The sequence below is a fragment of the Budorcas taxicolor genome, chromosome 10 (genome assembly GCF_023091745.1).
Source record: "Budorcas taxicolor isolate Tak-1 chromosome 10, Takin1.1, whole genome shotgun sequence".
Taxonomy (NCBI): domain Eukaryota; kingdom Metazoa; phylum Chordata; class Mammalia; order Artiodactyla; family Bovidae; genus Budorcas; species Budorcas taxicolor.
This window is the reverse complement of record NC_068919.1, coordinates 8,318,708-8,335,228: the sequence shown is the minus strand read 5'-3', so window position 1 is coordinate 8,335,228 and position 16,521 is coordinate 8,318,708. Positions and strand designations below refer to the sequence as shown.

The 16,521-nt window shown below is 42.8% G+C and overlaps 1 protein-coding gene across 1 annotated transcript; it reads right to left on the bottom strand.

Annotated features, from left to right (window-relative positions):
- Window positions 1-4,054: 4,054 nt before the first annotated feature.
- Window positions 4,055-15,962, bottom strand: CRHBP (corticotropin releasing hormone binding protein). Its single transcript, XM_052647238.1, has 7 exons — window positions 15,882-15,962; window positions 15,424-15,523; window positions 15,032-15,189; window positions 13,498-13,708; window positions 11,661-11,809; window positions 7,914-8,031; window positions 4,055-4,212 (listed from the first exon to the last, which is right to left on the bottom strand). The coding sequence occupies exons 1-7, from the start codon at window positions 15,960-15,962 to the stop codon at window positions 4,055-4,057; spliced, it is 975 nt and encodes a 324-aa protein (XP_052503198.1).
- Between the last annotated feature and the right edge of the window lie 559 nt (window positions 15,963-16,521).

The window sequence follows — 16,521 nt, the reverse complement described above, 5'->3', positions numbered from 1 at the left end:
GTAGTTACTAGCCAATCTTCAAAGAAGTCTAATCTAAAAATCATTTGTTCTTAGAAGATTTTTTAAGACAGATGGGAAAGTTGAATGCAGCGATATCAGTTCAAGTCCAATGTTCGTGAGATAAAAGATGTGCATTTGAGGTATGTTTCTTTGGAAGACAATCAGATCAGGACTATCTGGACAGTTGCAGCAAAACCAGAGAAATTAGAGAACAGCTGAGAACTGGATTTAGACAGGCCCACGGTCACATGCAATGCTGTACCAAAATCATCATTATCACCATTTCAGCAGCTAAACCAAAAAAATATTTTTTTACTCCTTGTTGCTGTTTAGTGGCTCAGTCACGTCAGACTCTTTGCGACCCCATGAACTGCAGCAAGCCCGGCCTCCCTATCCATCACCATCTCCAAGAGCTTGCTTAAACTCAGGTCCATTGAGTTGGCGATGCCATCCAACCATCTCATCCTCTGTCATCCCCTTCTCCTCCTCTCTTCAATCTTTCCCAGCATCAGGGTCTTTTCTAATGAGTCAGCTCTTTGCATCAGGTGGCCAAACTACTGAAGCTTCAGCTTCGGCATCAGTCCTTTCAATGAATATTCAGGATTTATTTCCTTTAGAACTGACTGGTTTGATCTCCTTGCTGTCCAAGGAACTCTCAAGAGTCTTCTCCAACACCACAGTTCAAAAGCATCAATTCTTTGGCGCTCAGCCTTCTTTATGGTCCAACTCTCACATCCATACATGACTACTAGAAAAATCATAGCTTTGACTATACAGACTTTTGTTGCAAAGATCCACATAAAATCCAATTCCTGGTCAACAGGCAGCCTTCCATGAGATCATTCTAGGATCCAGGCTCCTTGCATCTTTTGACTCTGTCTTCTTGCATGGCCTTGGAGTCCTCTCTCATAACTTAAGTATCTTGCCAATAGATAGGGGAAGAGAAAGAAGGTATGGAGGATCACATGAGGGTTGGACATCATTTGACCCGTACTCCTTCAGTCAAAATTCAGTCGCAGAACCAAATCTAACTATAAGGGAGGTTAGCAAATGTAGTCTAGCTGCATACTCAGGAGGTAGAAATATAACTTATGGTGAACAAAGCACATTTCTGCCCTATTCTCGTAAGTGAAAATAGCAGTGCCAGGAAGAGTTTGGAGAAGAAGAAGACATAATCCTTCAGATACTGGGAGCAAGTCCAGTATCATAGCCAGACCAATGTATCCCACACGTAATGGGCTGGAAGACAGAGGCAGAGGAAGCAGAGGAGACAGAGAAGGGTCTAGAGGGTGGGGTGTGCACAGTGACACAAAAGCTATGAGCAAACCATTCAGAATTTCAGACACAGAGGCAGCAGGAGTTTGGAATTTCCTTAGTCAGTAGTAGAGCCAGAGTGACCCATTTAGTATTTAGGAGATGTGCGGTTTGGAGTGGAGGATAAGATTAGAGTCAGACAAGAGCTAGGATGAAATAGCCAAGAGCTAGGAAGATTATAGAGATGCGGCCTGGGCACGATGGTAGGGAGTCAAGGCAGGCCATATGTGACCTGACTCCTGAACCAGCGTGGTGGACAACAGCTATGCCAGTTCCTCCTATTTGAGGTCAGCATTGGTGCTACAGCCGTTCAGGGCCTACAGACAGGGTCAGCTGGAAGGGGAGGCACAGGGGAAACTGGTAAGACCTACCTGCCATCATCTACCCTCAAATGTTATCGGTAACTTTACTCTGCTTCTTGGTCCCAGAAAACAGCCCTAACTAATCCTAACTTCCTGACAAGTGTCCTGGGATGAACCAAGACAACTGAATCAGCACATGCCCTTCAGAGCATAAAGCAAATGTCCCACTGAGAATATGAAGGAGCTGGGGCAGCATATTTGCTTACAGTTGAGAATTAATAATAAAAATGACAGTTAACATGTACAAGACACAGCGCTAGAGCTACATATATATATATATTTACCCAATTTTATGGATTTAAAATTGAGCAATAGAGACTTATGAATGGCTTGCTCAAGTAAGTGGCAGGGCTGGGATTCAAAGAGGTCTGGCTCTAGAGTTGATAACCTTAGCCAGAATGCATACGGCATTTTTTATTTAGAAAGTCAAATTTGGCCAGAATTTCACGTAACATATTACTTTCTTAATGGCAGTGCAGGTGAAGATTTGCACTTTCCCCCTCCCCTGAGAGCTCATCTGCAATTTTGTTTCTAGAAAGCCATTCCATCCTTTTGGAATAAGACTAAATCATGGTTATCCAAAGGAAAAGTCACAGACCGTTCACTGGAGTGACAGTCCTCTCAAAGAGTGGACTCTAATATGCAGTAACAAGCTCTGAAGTCACATGTCACAACTAAATGGCTGCAGTGTCAAGATTTGAAGAGACCTCAGGGACCACAGTCCCACCCACGTTAGTGCAGAGAGGCTAAGTAGTTTGCAAGATGTCCCTCAGGGACAGAAACAACCTGTCCCACTTCCATGATAAAAACACTTGCCTCCTGACCACGGGCCATTTTTTTTCCCTACTGAGTCTAAGGGGATCATGAGTGTTAAGAGCCAGAAACTTCTGATGGTGATATAAGCAACTGCATTAATTCTTTGGCCGCTAGAGGGACTGCGAAAAAGATAAAAGGGTTCAACTTCATGGAATTTATTTTCTATAAAATAAGAAACCCAGCATCTTACATAACTAATTGGGAATTATATAGCCATCTGTTTAGACATTTATTCATTCACCCCAGCATTTATCCATCTATCCATTTAGGCATTTATTCATCCATTTGCTATTTCCAGAATATCTACTGAGACAAAATTTATGCTCAAATCTGGGTATTTTTAGTATTTTCAGTCACCATTTTTCTTTCTGCCAGGTTGCCAGATTTCGATAACAATCCCAGTATATGTGATTCCAGTACATTCTATTATAAAATTAACTTTATATTAAATATGTTTGGGGACCCAGAATCAAGCCATTAGTTATGGCACAGTTTGCAGTGTTCATCCATTAATCCAAAGAGGACTTGTTCACTCTGGAGTATTTCCTTTGTTTCTCAAGACTTTATTTCTGACCTCAAGGTGTCTTTTTACAGGCCCACATGCTTGGTCTCAAGCTGATTGTGGACAAGCCTCAGTCAACGATAAACCATCTTCGGTACCAAAAACGTACTCAGATGTCTGCTTAAGGCCTTTGTTGACCTTGTTGCAAAGTACACTCTTCACTGTGGCCAAGACATGTATTCTCAGTTTTCTTGGAAAAGAGTGGGAAAGTGATCCCCACATCCTGCTTCCCTATCACGACCAATCAGTCAGTGTTGTTTGTGCAAACGCTGAAATTTTACCTTTTGCACCTAAAAATTCTACTTACCAACCCAGAGCTCTCTGAGCTCTAAGAAGTCTAAAATGATTTAGTTCAGCATTTGGTTCTCACCTGAGAACATTATTTTCTGATGGTAGTAAGGTAAGTAACTACTCAGGTAAACAAGGCAGGATGCTTTGGCATCAGAGGTGCCAACATTCTGAATATGTTTATTCATGCTTGTATTTACGATTGCAAAATGTTATCCATACTACAAATGTTTGTTAAAAACAAGCTGTTACAAATCAATAAATAATACTAGCTACAACTATTCTCTACTATAAACAGAATAAGCAGAAAATAAACAAATGCTACTACTTTGGTATACACAGACATGCATTTTCTGTTATAAAACTGATAACACCATCATTTTTATTTCTTTGTAGTATTTTCCCTTGTGATACAAGTTTTTGTTGCACATTTCTTTGCACTTGTCTTACCAGTTCAGGTTGAAGGCATATAAAAGAATTACAGGAAACTGTTTTTCTACCGAGGGAGAGGGGCTTATTTTCTGCCATGTGGTCATTTACATAACAAATGAAAAAAGAAGCAAGGTACAAAAATTAGTGTGCATGATATGTGTTCAAAGTTGGGAATACTGACTGGTATGAAAGGTTCTTAACTAGCTGCTCATCAAAATCATATATAATAGCCATTAAAAACTCCCTTAGCTAGCAGCATGGAAATCATTGACTTGTTTATTCAAAGGGTAGACAAACAGAATTCCTGGATACTGTTTCCATTCGGGTTTTCCAGCTCATATGGTTCCAGCTGACGATACTCAAAAGTCACACGATTTATATGTTTTCCACTGGAGACCATGCGCAGCACCGTGTGGTCACAGCCAACTTTCATCTGGGCTATAATTCACGGAAAAAGTAAGTTTCCCTGTAGGTTAGAAACCACAGAGCCAAGCCATTTCTGTCCACAAGATCATTCAAACAGGGCGAAAGCAAGGAGACGTAGCTTCCTCTCACGTACTCAAACCAAGCATCTACCATCAGGTGAAACGGTTTTGTTTTCATTTTCATTATAACATACAGCTGACCCATGAACAACCTGCATGTTAGGGCCGAGGACCCTCCCCACAGGTGAAAATCTGCATATAATTTATCATCTGTCCTCCACATCCATAGTTCCTCCAGATGGGAGGTTCCACATCCTCGGGTTCAATCAACCCAGGGTGGTGTACGCTTGTGTAAGTGGACCTGAGAAGTTCAAACCCATGCTGTTCAAGAGTCAACTGTGTAACTGTTGAGTAGTGAAACTGAACTCAGCCTTTCTCCTCGTGTGCAAGAACACTGTCAAATAAAACTAACTATAAAGAAGTAAGATGATATCTCCTTGCACTTTTTATGTTCTCCTACCTCCAAGGCGTGGTGGTGAAGGCAGAGGAAAGCAAGCGTCTGTCCCTGCCGCACCTTTCCCCTAGCTGTATTCTCAGTGGGGGGGTAGCGCTTCCCCCTTGGGACAGGTTGGAAATTTGCAGGGGCTGTTTTTTTCCCTTCTATTTGGGGGCGTATGTGGCATTTACTGGTAAGAGCTAAAGGATGGACTGTACTGCCAGACAGTTCTGTAGACCAAAAATATCACCTGTTTATTGTTTTCTAGCCTAGATAATGATTCTGTTTTACATATAAATAAAAATAGCATTTGCATGGTTTAGACATACACTGCTGCTGCTAAGTCGCGCAAGTCGTGTCCGACTCTGTGTAACCCCATCGACGGCAGCCCACCAGGCTCCCCCGTCCCTGGGATTCTCCAGGCAAGAACACTGGAGTGGGTTGCCATTTCCTTCTCCAATGCATGAAAGTGAAAGTGAAGTCACTCAGTGAAGTCTGACTCTTTGAGACCCCGTGGAGTGCAGCCTACCAGGATCCTCCGTCCATGGGATTTTCCAGGCAAGAGTACTGGAGTGGGGTGCCATTGCCTTCTCTGAGACATACACTAAATGTACTAATTTTTGTTCTATTGTTCACCTGTACTTTTTCTAATGTTTTCCTGTATTTCTTACATGGAATGACTTTGCGATCCTTGCCTGGCTCCTCTGTCCATGGGATTTTCCAGGCAAGAAAAATGGAGGGGGTTAAATTCTTTTTCAGCTTTGTTGAGGTATAGCTGACAGAAACTGTATGTATTTAAGGTGTACAACATGATGCTTTTATATAAATACACATTGTGGAATGAACATTACAATCAAGCTAATTAACATTCATTACCTCACAGAATTACCTTTTTTTCATTTCCCACTCCCTTCCCTTCTGGCAACCAACTGTTTGTACCTACATGAGTTTCCGTTCTGTGAAACTCAGTAATTATTAAATAATTATTAAAAATTATTTTTAGTTTATTTCTTCAACCTCAAGCTGGTTCCTGAGGCAAGATTTATCTACCCTACAATAATCCTTCCTGCTATTTTAACTTTCTCAATCTTTTTCACCTCTTTGTCTCTATAAGGACTAAATTCTGAGAAACATTATTATCCTTGTATAACAGCTACTTCAAAAACATGCACCTGGGTTTAAATGAAGTAAAACAGCCAGATAGTTATTTAGGTAAAAGTCAATTGGGAGAGATAATAAAATATAAATCCTGTAATTATTTTAATATAGGCGCCAGGGAGTCTAGGCTAAGCTTCTATGACGAGGTCCAAAGTTAATTTTCTTTAAATGATTGGGAAGGTCATTCTTTTCTGATCTTACTCTGAACTTTAATCTACATAACGCGCCTTATTTCCTTTAGTTAATGTACATATCATTTATTTATTATTTGACAGATTCCTAATTCAATCTAAAGGGCAAGATACCTAAGAGTTCATTGTATGAACAATTTAGGAGGGGCTCATGGAAACATGATGAATGAAAGAAAAAAGTGAAGTCTAAAATGAACCAATGAGTCAGATAATTCAAGCCTTCAAATTATCGTAAGACTGGTTTCAATCATTTAGATAAAACAGGCAAAATATTTGGGCTTGATCACACCCTTTTGGAGAAGGAAATGGCAACCCACTCCAGTATTCTTGCCTGGAGAATTTCATGGACAGAGGAGCCTGGCAGGCTACAGTCCATGGAGTCACAAAGAGTCGGACTAACAGACAGACAGACAGACAGACACACACACACACACACACACACACACACACACGTTTACCTAAACCAAATTATATAATTCATGCACCAAAATTACTATAGCTTCAATGATCTAAATTTTAAGGGATGAGTGTTAGATCAGTTCTTAATCCAATCTTTTTATCCAGCTCAACCACATCTCCTCACAGGTGGAAGGATCCAGTGCCTTTGAGAACGCAAACGAAGAGAAGCCACTGGTTTAAACCAGGGCTCAAGTGTAAATTAGCATAAACTAGCCCCAGATTTTTAGCAAAGTGGGTTTTTAGAAATATTTTCCCTTTATCTATGTATATTAATTCTATTCCAGAGTTTTTGCTTAAGATCCCAGCATTAGCTCAGAGAGTGAAAATACTGGTGGGCAGATCTGGGTTTAATTAAAACAGGTAACAGCTGATCAAAAGGAGGTCTGATTTGCAGTTTCATTATTTAGTTGGTGTGTGATGTGTGCTTACAAGAGAGGAAGGGGGCTATGATAAGGGATGAAAGACTGCTCTGCTCTTTGACTTTTGTCTCTTAATCGGTAAACTCTGGTTCCTGCATCTGAAGGACAGAAATGGGAGACCTTTATAGAAAGGTTTCACCCAACCCTCTCTCTCCTCACTTGGACTTCATTAATTAATTTGGTCATGAGTCAGCAATTCCACCTTCGCCCCACCCCACCTGAGCCTGACCTGATTCTGTTTGGTGCTGCACCATGAGCTAACCCGGTCTTTTATTACCAGCGACCACTTTTAGATTTCAGAATTTACCTCTCTTTTGGCAGTAGTCTTCCAGAGGCTGGTTTTGCTGTTAGAACTTGGGGACATTCGAGCAGTTCTGGGGATTTCTAATAAAGTGAATCATCTGTTGATGTATTTACTACGAGTAATACACACACACATATACATATATATGGTAAAATGACTTAGATATTACTTTATCATTGTGGTATTACTAACTGATGATACATACACTATATGAACCATGGTTTTCAGTCGGCAAACTCTTTAGTCTCAAGAGGATGAAAGCAGGGACTTTGAAAAAGGTAGAACAAGCACAGTTCCATGCCATTTTCAGAATTTTACCTAGGGCCAACCTTAAACATGCAAGTTTATTACTTCACAAGTTTCTCTCCCAGTGTCAGATATTGTGGTCGTGCATCCTTGATGCTGTGTATAGGCTCAAATGCAAAATCCTCACATTGGTTCAATGTGCAAAATCAAAGTTCTTTTGGTGGAACTTGCCCTTTCACGTATAAATAATTTGAAGTGTTTTATTTAAGGACGAAATCTTGTTGTTCAGTCACTCTCTGCGACCCCAATAGACTGCAATACCCCAGGCTTCCCTGTCCTTCACTGTCTCCTGGCGTTCACTCGAACTCATACCCTCAGTCTTTCCCAGCATCAGGGTAAAACTTAATAGGCACATAAATAAAAATCAAAGAACCATCTTACCTGGGCCATGTAAAGGGTAGCAGAGATCAGCTAAAAGCAGCATCTTGGAAGGGTCCAAACCAGTTCCTCCCAGCAGCTCCACAAAGTCTCCTATTCCCCCACAGCCTGCGGAGGACTTCTAAGAGAACAAAGCGGCAGAGGAAGACGTATTTAAATCACCTACCGAAGTCAAACCAATGGCAAATTAGTGAATTCACTCCTTTAGGCCCAGACGTCCTGGAAGTGCCGTTTAACATCCAAGACTCCAAAAATCAAGACTTTTTAAAGAAAAAAAAGGAATTGCTTTTCTAAATTGGTTAAGTAATCATGTTTTAAAATGTGTGTGCATTTAAAAAAACATTTTTTTACAAGTGCAAGGATTAAAATGATGAAATCAGAATCTTTAAACTCCATATACGGTATATAAAAATTGCATCTAAAAGTGGTTTGATTTTTAAATCCTTTGGACATACATATTGAATTATTTGAATTTCTTAAAGCATGCAGTCAGCGTTTTTATAAATAGGACTTCCATATCAGTTTTTTCCTTCAACTTACCTCTTTTCCTCTTCTTTATAAAAGACTTTTTTTTTTGCTATGGAGACAATTCTTACCATTTCTACTGATAAGGATTTAGATTAGTTATAAGAATATTAAAGAAAAAAAACAAAACCCTCATTTGGGCTCAGATTAGCTAGAGTTACCATCAACTTTCTCCATTCAACTAAAGTAAATTTATTTCAAGCTATTCAAAATAATTATCTAGTCTAAAACTCTGTGTGATCCACCGTAACCACCTTTTTCTACTTCCCTTCATCCTTTCCACTCTGTCTCATCTACAGAACTTCCTGGGCTTCAGTTTCCCAGGCAAACAAAGCCGCCCCTTTCCGCCCCCTCCTGTGATCAGGGCTGGCCTCGTGATCACGAGGCCCACATCCACAGGGCTCACACTTACAAGGCCTAGAGCTTGGCTTAATGCTCTGTTGTCACTATCTTGAAATTCTTAATAATTTTAAAATAAAGTCCTTGTGTTTTCATTTTGTGCTGTCCCCCACAGATTACACCACCAGTTTGCCTGTGATCCTCTTCTTCATTGAGGTACACTCAAGAGACCTAGCTGAGTGTGGCAAGATGCTTAGAAGTTAGCCAGATAGACCATACAACATAGGGACCAAAATCTAAAACAGAGAGTGCTGAATACACACGTACATAAACACACACAGTCCAACATTAGGAAGATATTGAAATGTAACTGGAACTAAGCAACAAATAGAAAATGACATAACAGCATCTATTTGTCCAGTGAAAGGAGGCAAGTGGTGGTGGGAGGTACACATATTTAAAGCACCCACTATGTGCTCTGTTCTATGCATTTTACACATTTCATCAAACCATAAAATACAGGATTAGTCAGCCCCACTTTGTACAGGGCTCATGTTCTTGTATGAAAAGTAAAGGGAAGTAAAGGGAAAAAAATGTAATTGCCTTTCCCTTGAGTAGAGGGTGTCCACGGAGAACATGACTTAAGACTAAACATTCCAGCTGGTTCTCTAGGTTCCAAATTTCACAGGAGGAGGTGAAGGGCAAAAGGCAGACTCAGAAGAGAGAAACGGGAAATAGGAAGTTGGGAAGAAATAGAAACTAAAATGAGGGCAATAGAGATTTCCCTGGTGACCCAGTGGTTAAGACTCCATGCTTCCAACGCAAGGGGTGTGGATTCAATCCCTGGTCAGGGAGCTAGGACCCCAAATGCTGTGCGGGGCAGCCAACAACAACAACAAACAAAAAAAATGAAGAGAACAAAACCCAGAAACAAAGAGGTGGGGAGCACACACTCCCCGGCATTTGGTGACTTTTCTGTCCTCTTCCCAAACCTCTCAGCTATCCTCAGTAAACAATGGCAGGAGCTGGGTTGTGCAGGGACCTCTAGATTTCTCTGTGGAGGTTCCATCTCCCTGGACTAAATTACTCTCACCTCTTGCCTAGACTATGACGATGGCCTTTTAGGTGCACTCCTGTACCACTCGAGCCGTTACAGCTCATTCATCATCATTCATGGAAGCCAGAATAACATGAGGGCAATCCTCTCCTTCCCATCATGGGCTCTGTGATTTAATTTGGTCATGAAGCCAGCAATCCCAGCCCCCCCTCACCCACCAGATCACGATCAGATGGATTATGCCCGAACCCCTTCAGTGGTTTGCCACTGCACAGAATAGACTCTTGCTGGGCTCTCCACCCTGGCCCTGCCTGTTTCCCTGCTGCTGTACCATAGCACAGGCCCGTCCCTTTGCTTCTTTCTGTTTCTGGAGCTCAGGAAGCCCATCCTGCCTCCGAGCCTCTGCACAACTGTCGCCCTGTTCCCAGTGCTCCTGGGGCTGCCAACTCCTTCTTACCTATCACTGAAATCTCACTTTAAATGTCTCCTTTTCAAAAGGTTTCTCTCCTGACCATCTTAGCTCAAGTAGTTGCCGGCCCTCTCTCTCCCACGTTTGCCCGACGCCACTCTGCTTCATTTTCTGTAGGGTACTCATCACTGTTTGAAACATATTATTCTTTTGCCTGTCTCATCCCCTAGCATGTAAGTTCCATGTGAGCGGGACCTGTTTTGTTGAGCAGGACCTGTTTTGTTCATTGCTAATTTCCAGCATTTAGAATAAGGCCTTGCACACAGTAAGCACCCTAAAAAATTTTTTTTTGTAAAGCAACAAATACTTAGAACACTGCAGACTTCACACTGTTTTAAATGGTGAGCACCAAGATTACTCCTCATAGCCAAAAATAGCTAAAATGCAGATCTATCAATCTACCATACTTCTATATTAAACATCAAGAATGACATACAGTCTCAAGCCAGTAAGGTTATGCCAGAGACATCCACTTATCCCGGTCTTTATCAAAGGATTATTCTTCCACAAAGGTTCAACTTAAAAAAATATAAGCACTGGCCAATGAGTTTAGGGCTTAAAGGAAGTTGTACATACTGCTTTTCTCAGCCCTAGTCTTATTCATTTATTAAATCTGTCTGATTAGGAATTTTCTTTGACGACTTTCTTCGATGCCGATGAATATATCAGTTGTCTTAACCTAGGCATAAGAGAACATAAAAGGAGGTGAGGGTGACTCAGAGAAAACGAGCTGCCAGTGCAAGTAAATGTGGTCAAGGTCAGCACAACTGCAAAGTCCAGGGGCGGGGCGGGAAGTAGATGGGGAGTCTCAGCTAATGTTTTGTTGCAAAATGTATGGCATGAAATGTAATGCAAAAAAAAAAAAGCTTCAAAACTTTACTGTATTTTGCAATATAAAAATCCAATTTTGTATTTTCTGCTACACTTAGCATTCCTTCATCACACAGTTCTGTCAATGAAGACACTTCCTTCATGTCGAAAGAAAATTCCAATAATCAGAAAAACAGCTGTGTAGATGACTCACACTAGGTTCTGCTAGGAGAGAATTTCTGTAAAAGAGGCGAGTACAAGAGAGTTCAATTGTAATTATATGCCACAACTTTGCCAGTTGGAAACATGTCTTACATCACGAAAAAAGTATTCAAGTAGGCAGAAGGGGCACCTGAGTATGCAGCTTGCAGCATAATAGGAATAGAAGAGGAGTGTGTTCAGGCGGCGACGGCCGGCTCGTGTGAGATGGAACGGCCAGACAGAAGGACCTGCCGCTCCCGTTCATCCACGTTCGCCCTGTATGATTACTTTTGCTCTCAAAAGTTTGCTAGGGCCTTAGGAAGTGACTGGGGAGCAATAAGCAACTCACCTTTAACTGCAGACCATTTAAGTGTCCCAGGGTGAGATCGGATATTTTGATCGCTACAGGATAAATGATGGAGAAGCTGCAGTTGCGATGCTGATGTGGCATGACCAGAGTAAACCTTCCATTCGGGGTCTGGGAGATGATATTGCAGGCTTTATAGAAAAGCAAAATCACATTTTCACTATCTTGTATGCTGGGCTTTTGTGGAAATTTATCTTATCCTATTCTAAGCTTCTGTTAATGGTCTAGGGGCTTGGGCCCCAGAAGAGAATACATATGACAAAGGTGATTTTGGAGATGGGAAGGACCCGGGGAAGAAAAACCACCAGGGATATATCTTCATTGTTAGGAAGCCCTGGGCTCTAAGGGGCTTCTAATTGTAATCTCAGGGAGTCACCTTATTTTTAACACTCACAAGACATAAATTAATAACCAACCAAACAATACTAGCTGGTATAAGTTCTAGGAATACTTCATTAACTAGGGTCTTAGTTCAATCTAGAAGTCTGGAAGAATCAAGGCTTAAAGAGGAGACCAGAATTCAAACCCCGGTGGTCTGAAACCTTTATTAACCGAACTTGGAGATATATGTTACTTTTTAGATAATAAAGTAAAGAAATATTGAACCCGTTACAAAATAGGCTGAGAAAATCAGAAACCAGGCTTATATCTGATAAATATTTATTGGGTGTTAAGTGGTAAGTTGACTAAAAGGTAAATCTTTAATGTTTATTTATTCCCAAAATTTTCTGAAAATTTTTTTTGTATCTCAGGTCTAGACTTACAATAAATTTATTCTTTTAGCTATGAAATTAAAAGCATCAGAGTTTGTGCTGTTTTCGACCAATTACTGGACAAAAGTTTCTGACCAGACTATGTCAGAATTACCTTTTGCCTCTTTCTTATATTTTTAATCACACTTAATTTCAAAGTGAACTGAAATTCCTTGATGATTCTAGAAGATTTCTGATTTCTAGCCAAACAAGATATAGGAGAAACAGTTGTCCTCTAGTATTATTCTTTTCCAGTCCTCAGAAATAGCCCTTCTGGGTGCTTCTTCCATAAAAAGTTACTTTGTTTTTTAAAAATAAAAATTGGGAGATCAGTCAGTACATTATTTTTTGGCAGATTAGGTAGGTACCATTCTTCAATCACATGAAGTGTTAACATTAATACTATTGTGTGCAACCAAAAGTGATTATGTTTTCTTTACCTGATTTTTTACAAACATTTTTCTCTTAATGGGGAAAAATAATAAATAGATGAATGAACTCATTCTGATTAAGATAATGTGTTTTAGGCCTGGGCTATTTAGCTTTATAGCATCTTTTCATGTATCCATCAGAAACTAACTAAATTAGAGCAATAGGTTCAGACTCAGAAGGCAACACTGAGGTCCTCCGGTCCAACCCTCTGCTCAGGCATGAAATCTGTCTACACATCCCAGATACCCAGTCTTTCAGCATTTACCTAAGGATCTCAAAGACTTCATATCTGAATCCAGGTCAATGGAATGACTGGAGGGATTAAAGTTTGTCACTGAATACATTGTAGTAACACAGGAGATCAGAAATAAGACTGGGGAAAAATAGAATTCTAGCCACCATAAGTTAGTATCTTTCTTAGCCTGGTAAATAAATTAAAAACTGATTTGATTTTCATAATAATGAATCACAAATATCCTTTAGGTCATTTCTAATTACAAAAGAATTTCCATTCAAATCCTTCCTCACTTCAAATATCCTAAGTCTGTGCAATGATACTACTTTTGAAAAGTAGAATGGACGCTCTCTCCCCCCAGTTCCTGCCTTCTAACCGAGAAGTCAGGAGGTCCACTTACGGAAGAGGTTAGGCTCTGTCTTCACGGTTATTGTGAATCCGTTTCCTGGCTCATGGACCCGGAAGAAGATCATGGCCACGTTCTGGGAGGATCTGATGCTCCTTCTGCTCAGACCACTGGCACAGAAATCTACGTACCTCTCAGTTGTGGGGAGGGGGTGATCCTGGGAACTGGGGAATTTCTCCCCCTTGAGAATCCAACCATCAAATACCTTCCAACAAAAACACAAAGATGATCACGTCCATCAGCTCCTGAAATCATAAATGTGTTGAAAAGGGGGAAAAGCTTACCCAGCAATGGACCTCCAATTATAAGTAGGGAATAGACAGACTGCACCCCCCTGCACACTTGCTTTCTATTTGTGTATATTTTGACTGGATTGTTTGCAAGTCATATGATTAATTAATTAATTAATTATTGCTTCCCCCCCCCTTTATAAACTCCAATGTGTCCGAACCAAATACTTTCTTATACTTTATCATTTTAGCCACCTTGGTAAATAAAACTACAGATGATATACATTTTTGTATTGGTCATTATTTTTCACACATCCTACCTTCAGAAGAATTCCACAGGAGCATAATCTGGGCTTCAGTTTTTCTCTTTCCTCATTAAAATATGAACAAAATATCTCAAAAATAGACAGCAAAAGGACAAACTGGAGCAAGAACTTTACCTACCTGCCAATGGTTATACATACCCATTTCCCCCATCTTTAAACTTATCACACATTAGTTTAACACTTAGACAATAATGTCTGGTATGCAAATTAGGAGTTTTTTCCTTCACTTGTTGAAGTTTGTAGTTTGGCGGGGCGAAAGGTCAGAGTCTATTGACTTTATTCTTAAAATCAGAAGTCTCCAATTTAATGAGTTCAACCTAGTTCGAGTTAGTAACATTACCAGCTACAAATTCCTTCATCAGATCAGTTCTCTTCCACTGCATTTGACAGTTCCCAAAATAATTCCACTTAAGAGTTTTAATCATGTTCACTTTCACTGGACTGGAGAAGTCCAGCAACCATCCCAAGCTGACCTCTAAGGCTCACAGGGAGCTCGAGTGGGGATGCTATGGGACTGGAGGACTTGTCCACACCTCATCCCTGCCTCAGACTAGATTCCTTTCAGCATGCCTCCCAGTGGCCAGTGCCCTTCTGCTCCAAAATCGGGTCACCCAGGCGTGGAAGACAGCCTTTGGGAGCCTGGAACGATTCCACAGAGAGAGGGACCTGCAGGAGCAAGGCGGGCTCAGATCTCACACGTGTGAGGTCGCCTTCTAACCAGGGCCAGGGGCTCGCCGACCTGAGCGCTCCTGCTAAATGGGCTTGTACCACTTTTCATCAGCCCCAGGATGCAACAAGCGACCGAGAGCTCACAGAGGGGAACTTAAACCACTGCAGGAGGCACCAGCCCTTCAGGGAGTGAAGGGAGGTTCCTTTTGCATGGGGATCCCGCTCCGGCACCAGCTGAGTGTCTAGTTACCGGCTAGGTAGCTGGGACCCGTCCCTTGCCCACCTGGCTCGGGGGCGCCTCACCTGCAGGATGTCCCCCCTCAGACAGTCGATGGAGACCAGATCGTAGTGGATGGTGATGAACTCCTCCGGCTCTGCGATGAAGAATGTGGCGCAGTGTAGCTGCGGCCGGTCGGCGGTGAAGGTGAACTGGCCCTGGAGGCTCAGCATGTCCACGCACCCTGGGGGAGGGCAGCGGGGTTGGCTGCAGCCCCCGCTGCGCCACCTGGGCAGCCCTCTCTCCGCTCCCGCGACTCCCAGCCTCAGCGCCCGCCTCCCGGAGCGTCACCCCATCTCGCCCAGGGGCACCTCCTCGGACCGACCCTTCGCGATGGGAATCTGGGCCTCGAGCTCCCTCCCAGGGGTCCGGCCAGCCCCCACTCCCCACGGCCGGCAGCCGGGCAGCCCGCACTCACGCAGAGCGCGGCGGTACAGCGGCTCCCCCTCCAGCTCCCGCTTCGGACTGGCGCCACCGGCGAGGTGTGGAAAAGGGTCGTGGTCCACTGCTTCCCGCAGCTGGCCAGGAAAATTAGTCAGTCCGGAACAGTTCAGGGAGGGGAAGAGGGCATCAGAAGCGGGGTACCCTCCCTGCCCACGGCACAGAGAAGCAAGTGAGCAGATCAATGTCTCCAGGGGGATCCGGAGAAGATGGGAAGGTTTAGACCTTTTCCATCAGATCCCCGAGGGGCCAGAGGGAAAGGGGGAAGAAGTAGGCAGGAAGACCTAGAGGATACCCGGGGAAAGAGGGGGCACAGTGAATGAGGAAGAAAGAGCTAACCCCGACATAATCTGAGAGCAGAGGCAGCCTGCCCCTCCCAAGGCTGGACACTCAGGGCTGGAAGGTGAGATGGGTCCGCCCCAGGGAATCGCTCACCTCCAGGTACCGGCTCTCTCCTCTTAGAGCCAGCAGGCAGATCAGAATGAAGTGACACTGAAGTTTGAAAGTGGGGGCCATGCTGGCCCTGCCTCTGCAGCTGGTGCTTCCTGCTCCGGAGGTCTCGGGCTTTGCTTCCCAGGCTCAGCCAGGCTGAGAGCTAGAAGCTGGTAGGGTCCCTTTGCTGGGTCCCTTTTATAGAGCAGTGAGGAGCGGAGGCTCTCTGCCCCTTAACTGATCTGAGCTCAGTAACCATGGGTTACCTGTCTCCGCGACAAAGTGCGTGGCGATGACAAGGGTCCAGCCCTCAGCCACAGATTCTCAGAGTGGTCCAGCATTATTCACCAAGAATGATTTCAGACACTTACAACTTAGTGAGCTAAAGGGTGGGGGAAAGAAAGAGGCAGGGACAGAGAGTAAGGGATGGCATTTACTTGACCTGCCACATGCTGGATTATCCTCTCCAGTGGATGTGCAGGGAATTTCTGACTTTGCAAAGCCAAGTGACAATGTTACACACGGGCATAAAATGCCCACCCCCACACACAGCCTTATCATACAGCCTTGTCCCATAACCTTAAATGGAATCATGTTGGAAATTGTCAGAGAATATAGTATTCACGCGGTTGCCTCTCAGGAC

What these genes read in the sequence shown, in the direction of transcription:
- CRHBP (XM_052647238.1), bottom strand. Translation starts at nt 15,962, where the DNA reads ATGGCCCCCACTTTCAAACTTCAGTGTCACTTCATTCTGATCTGCCTG. An exon ending in GAGAGAGCCGGTACCTGGAG is followed by an intron (nt 15,524 to 15,881) that starts GTGAGCGATTCC and finishes TTTCCTGGCCAG; the next exon opens with CTGCGGGAAGCAGTGGACCA. An exon ending in TGAGGGGGGACATCCTGCAG is followed by an intron (nt 13,709 to 15,031) that starts GTGAGGCGCCCC and finishes TTTTGTTGGAAG; the next exon opens with GTATTTGATGGTTGGATTCT.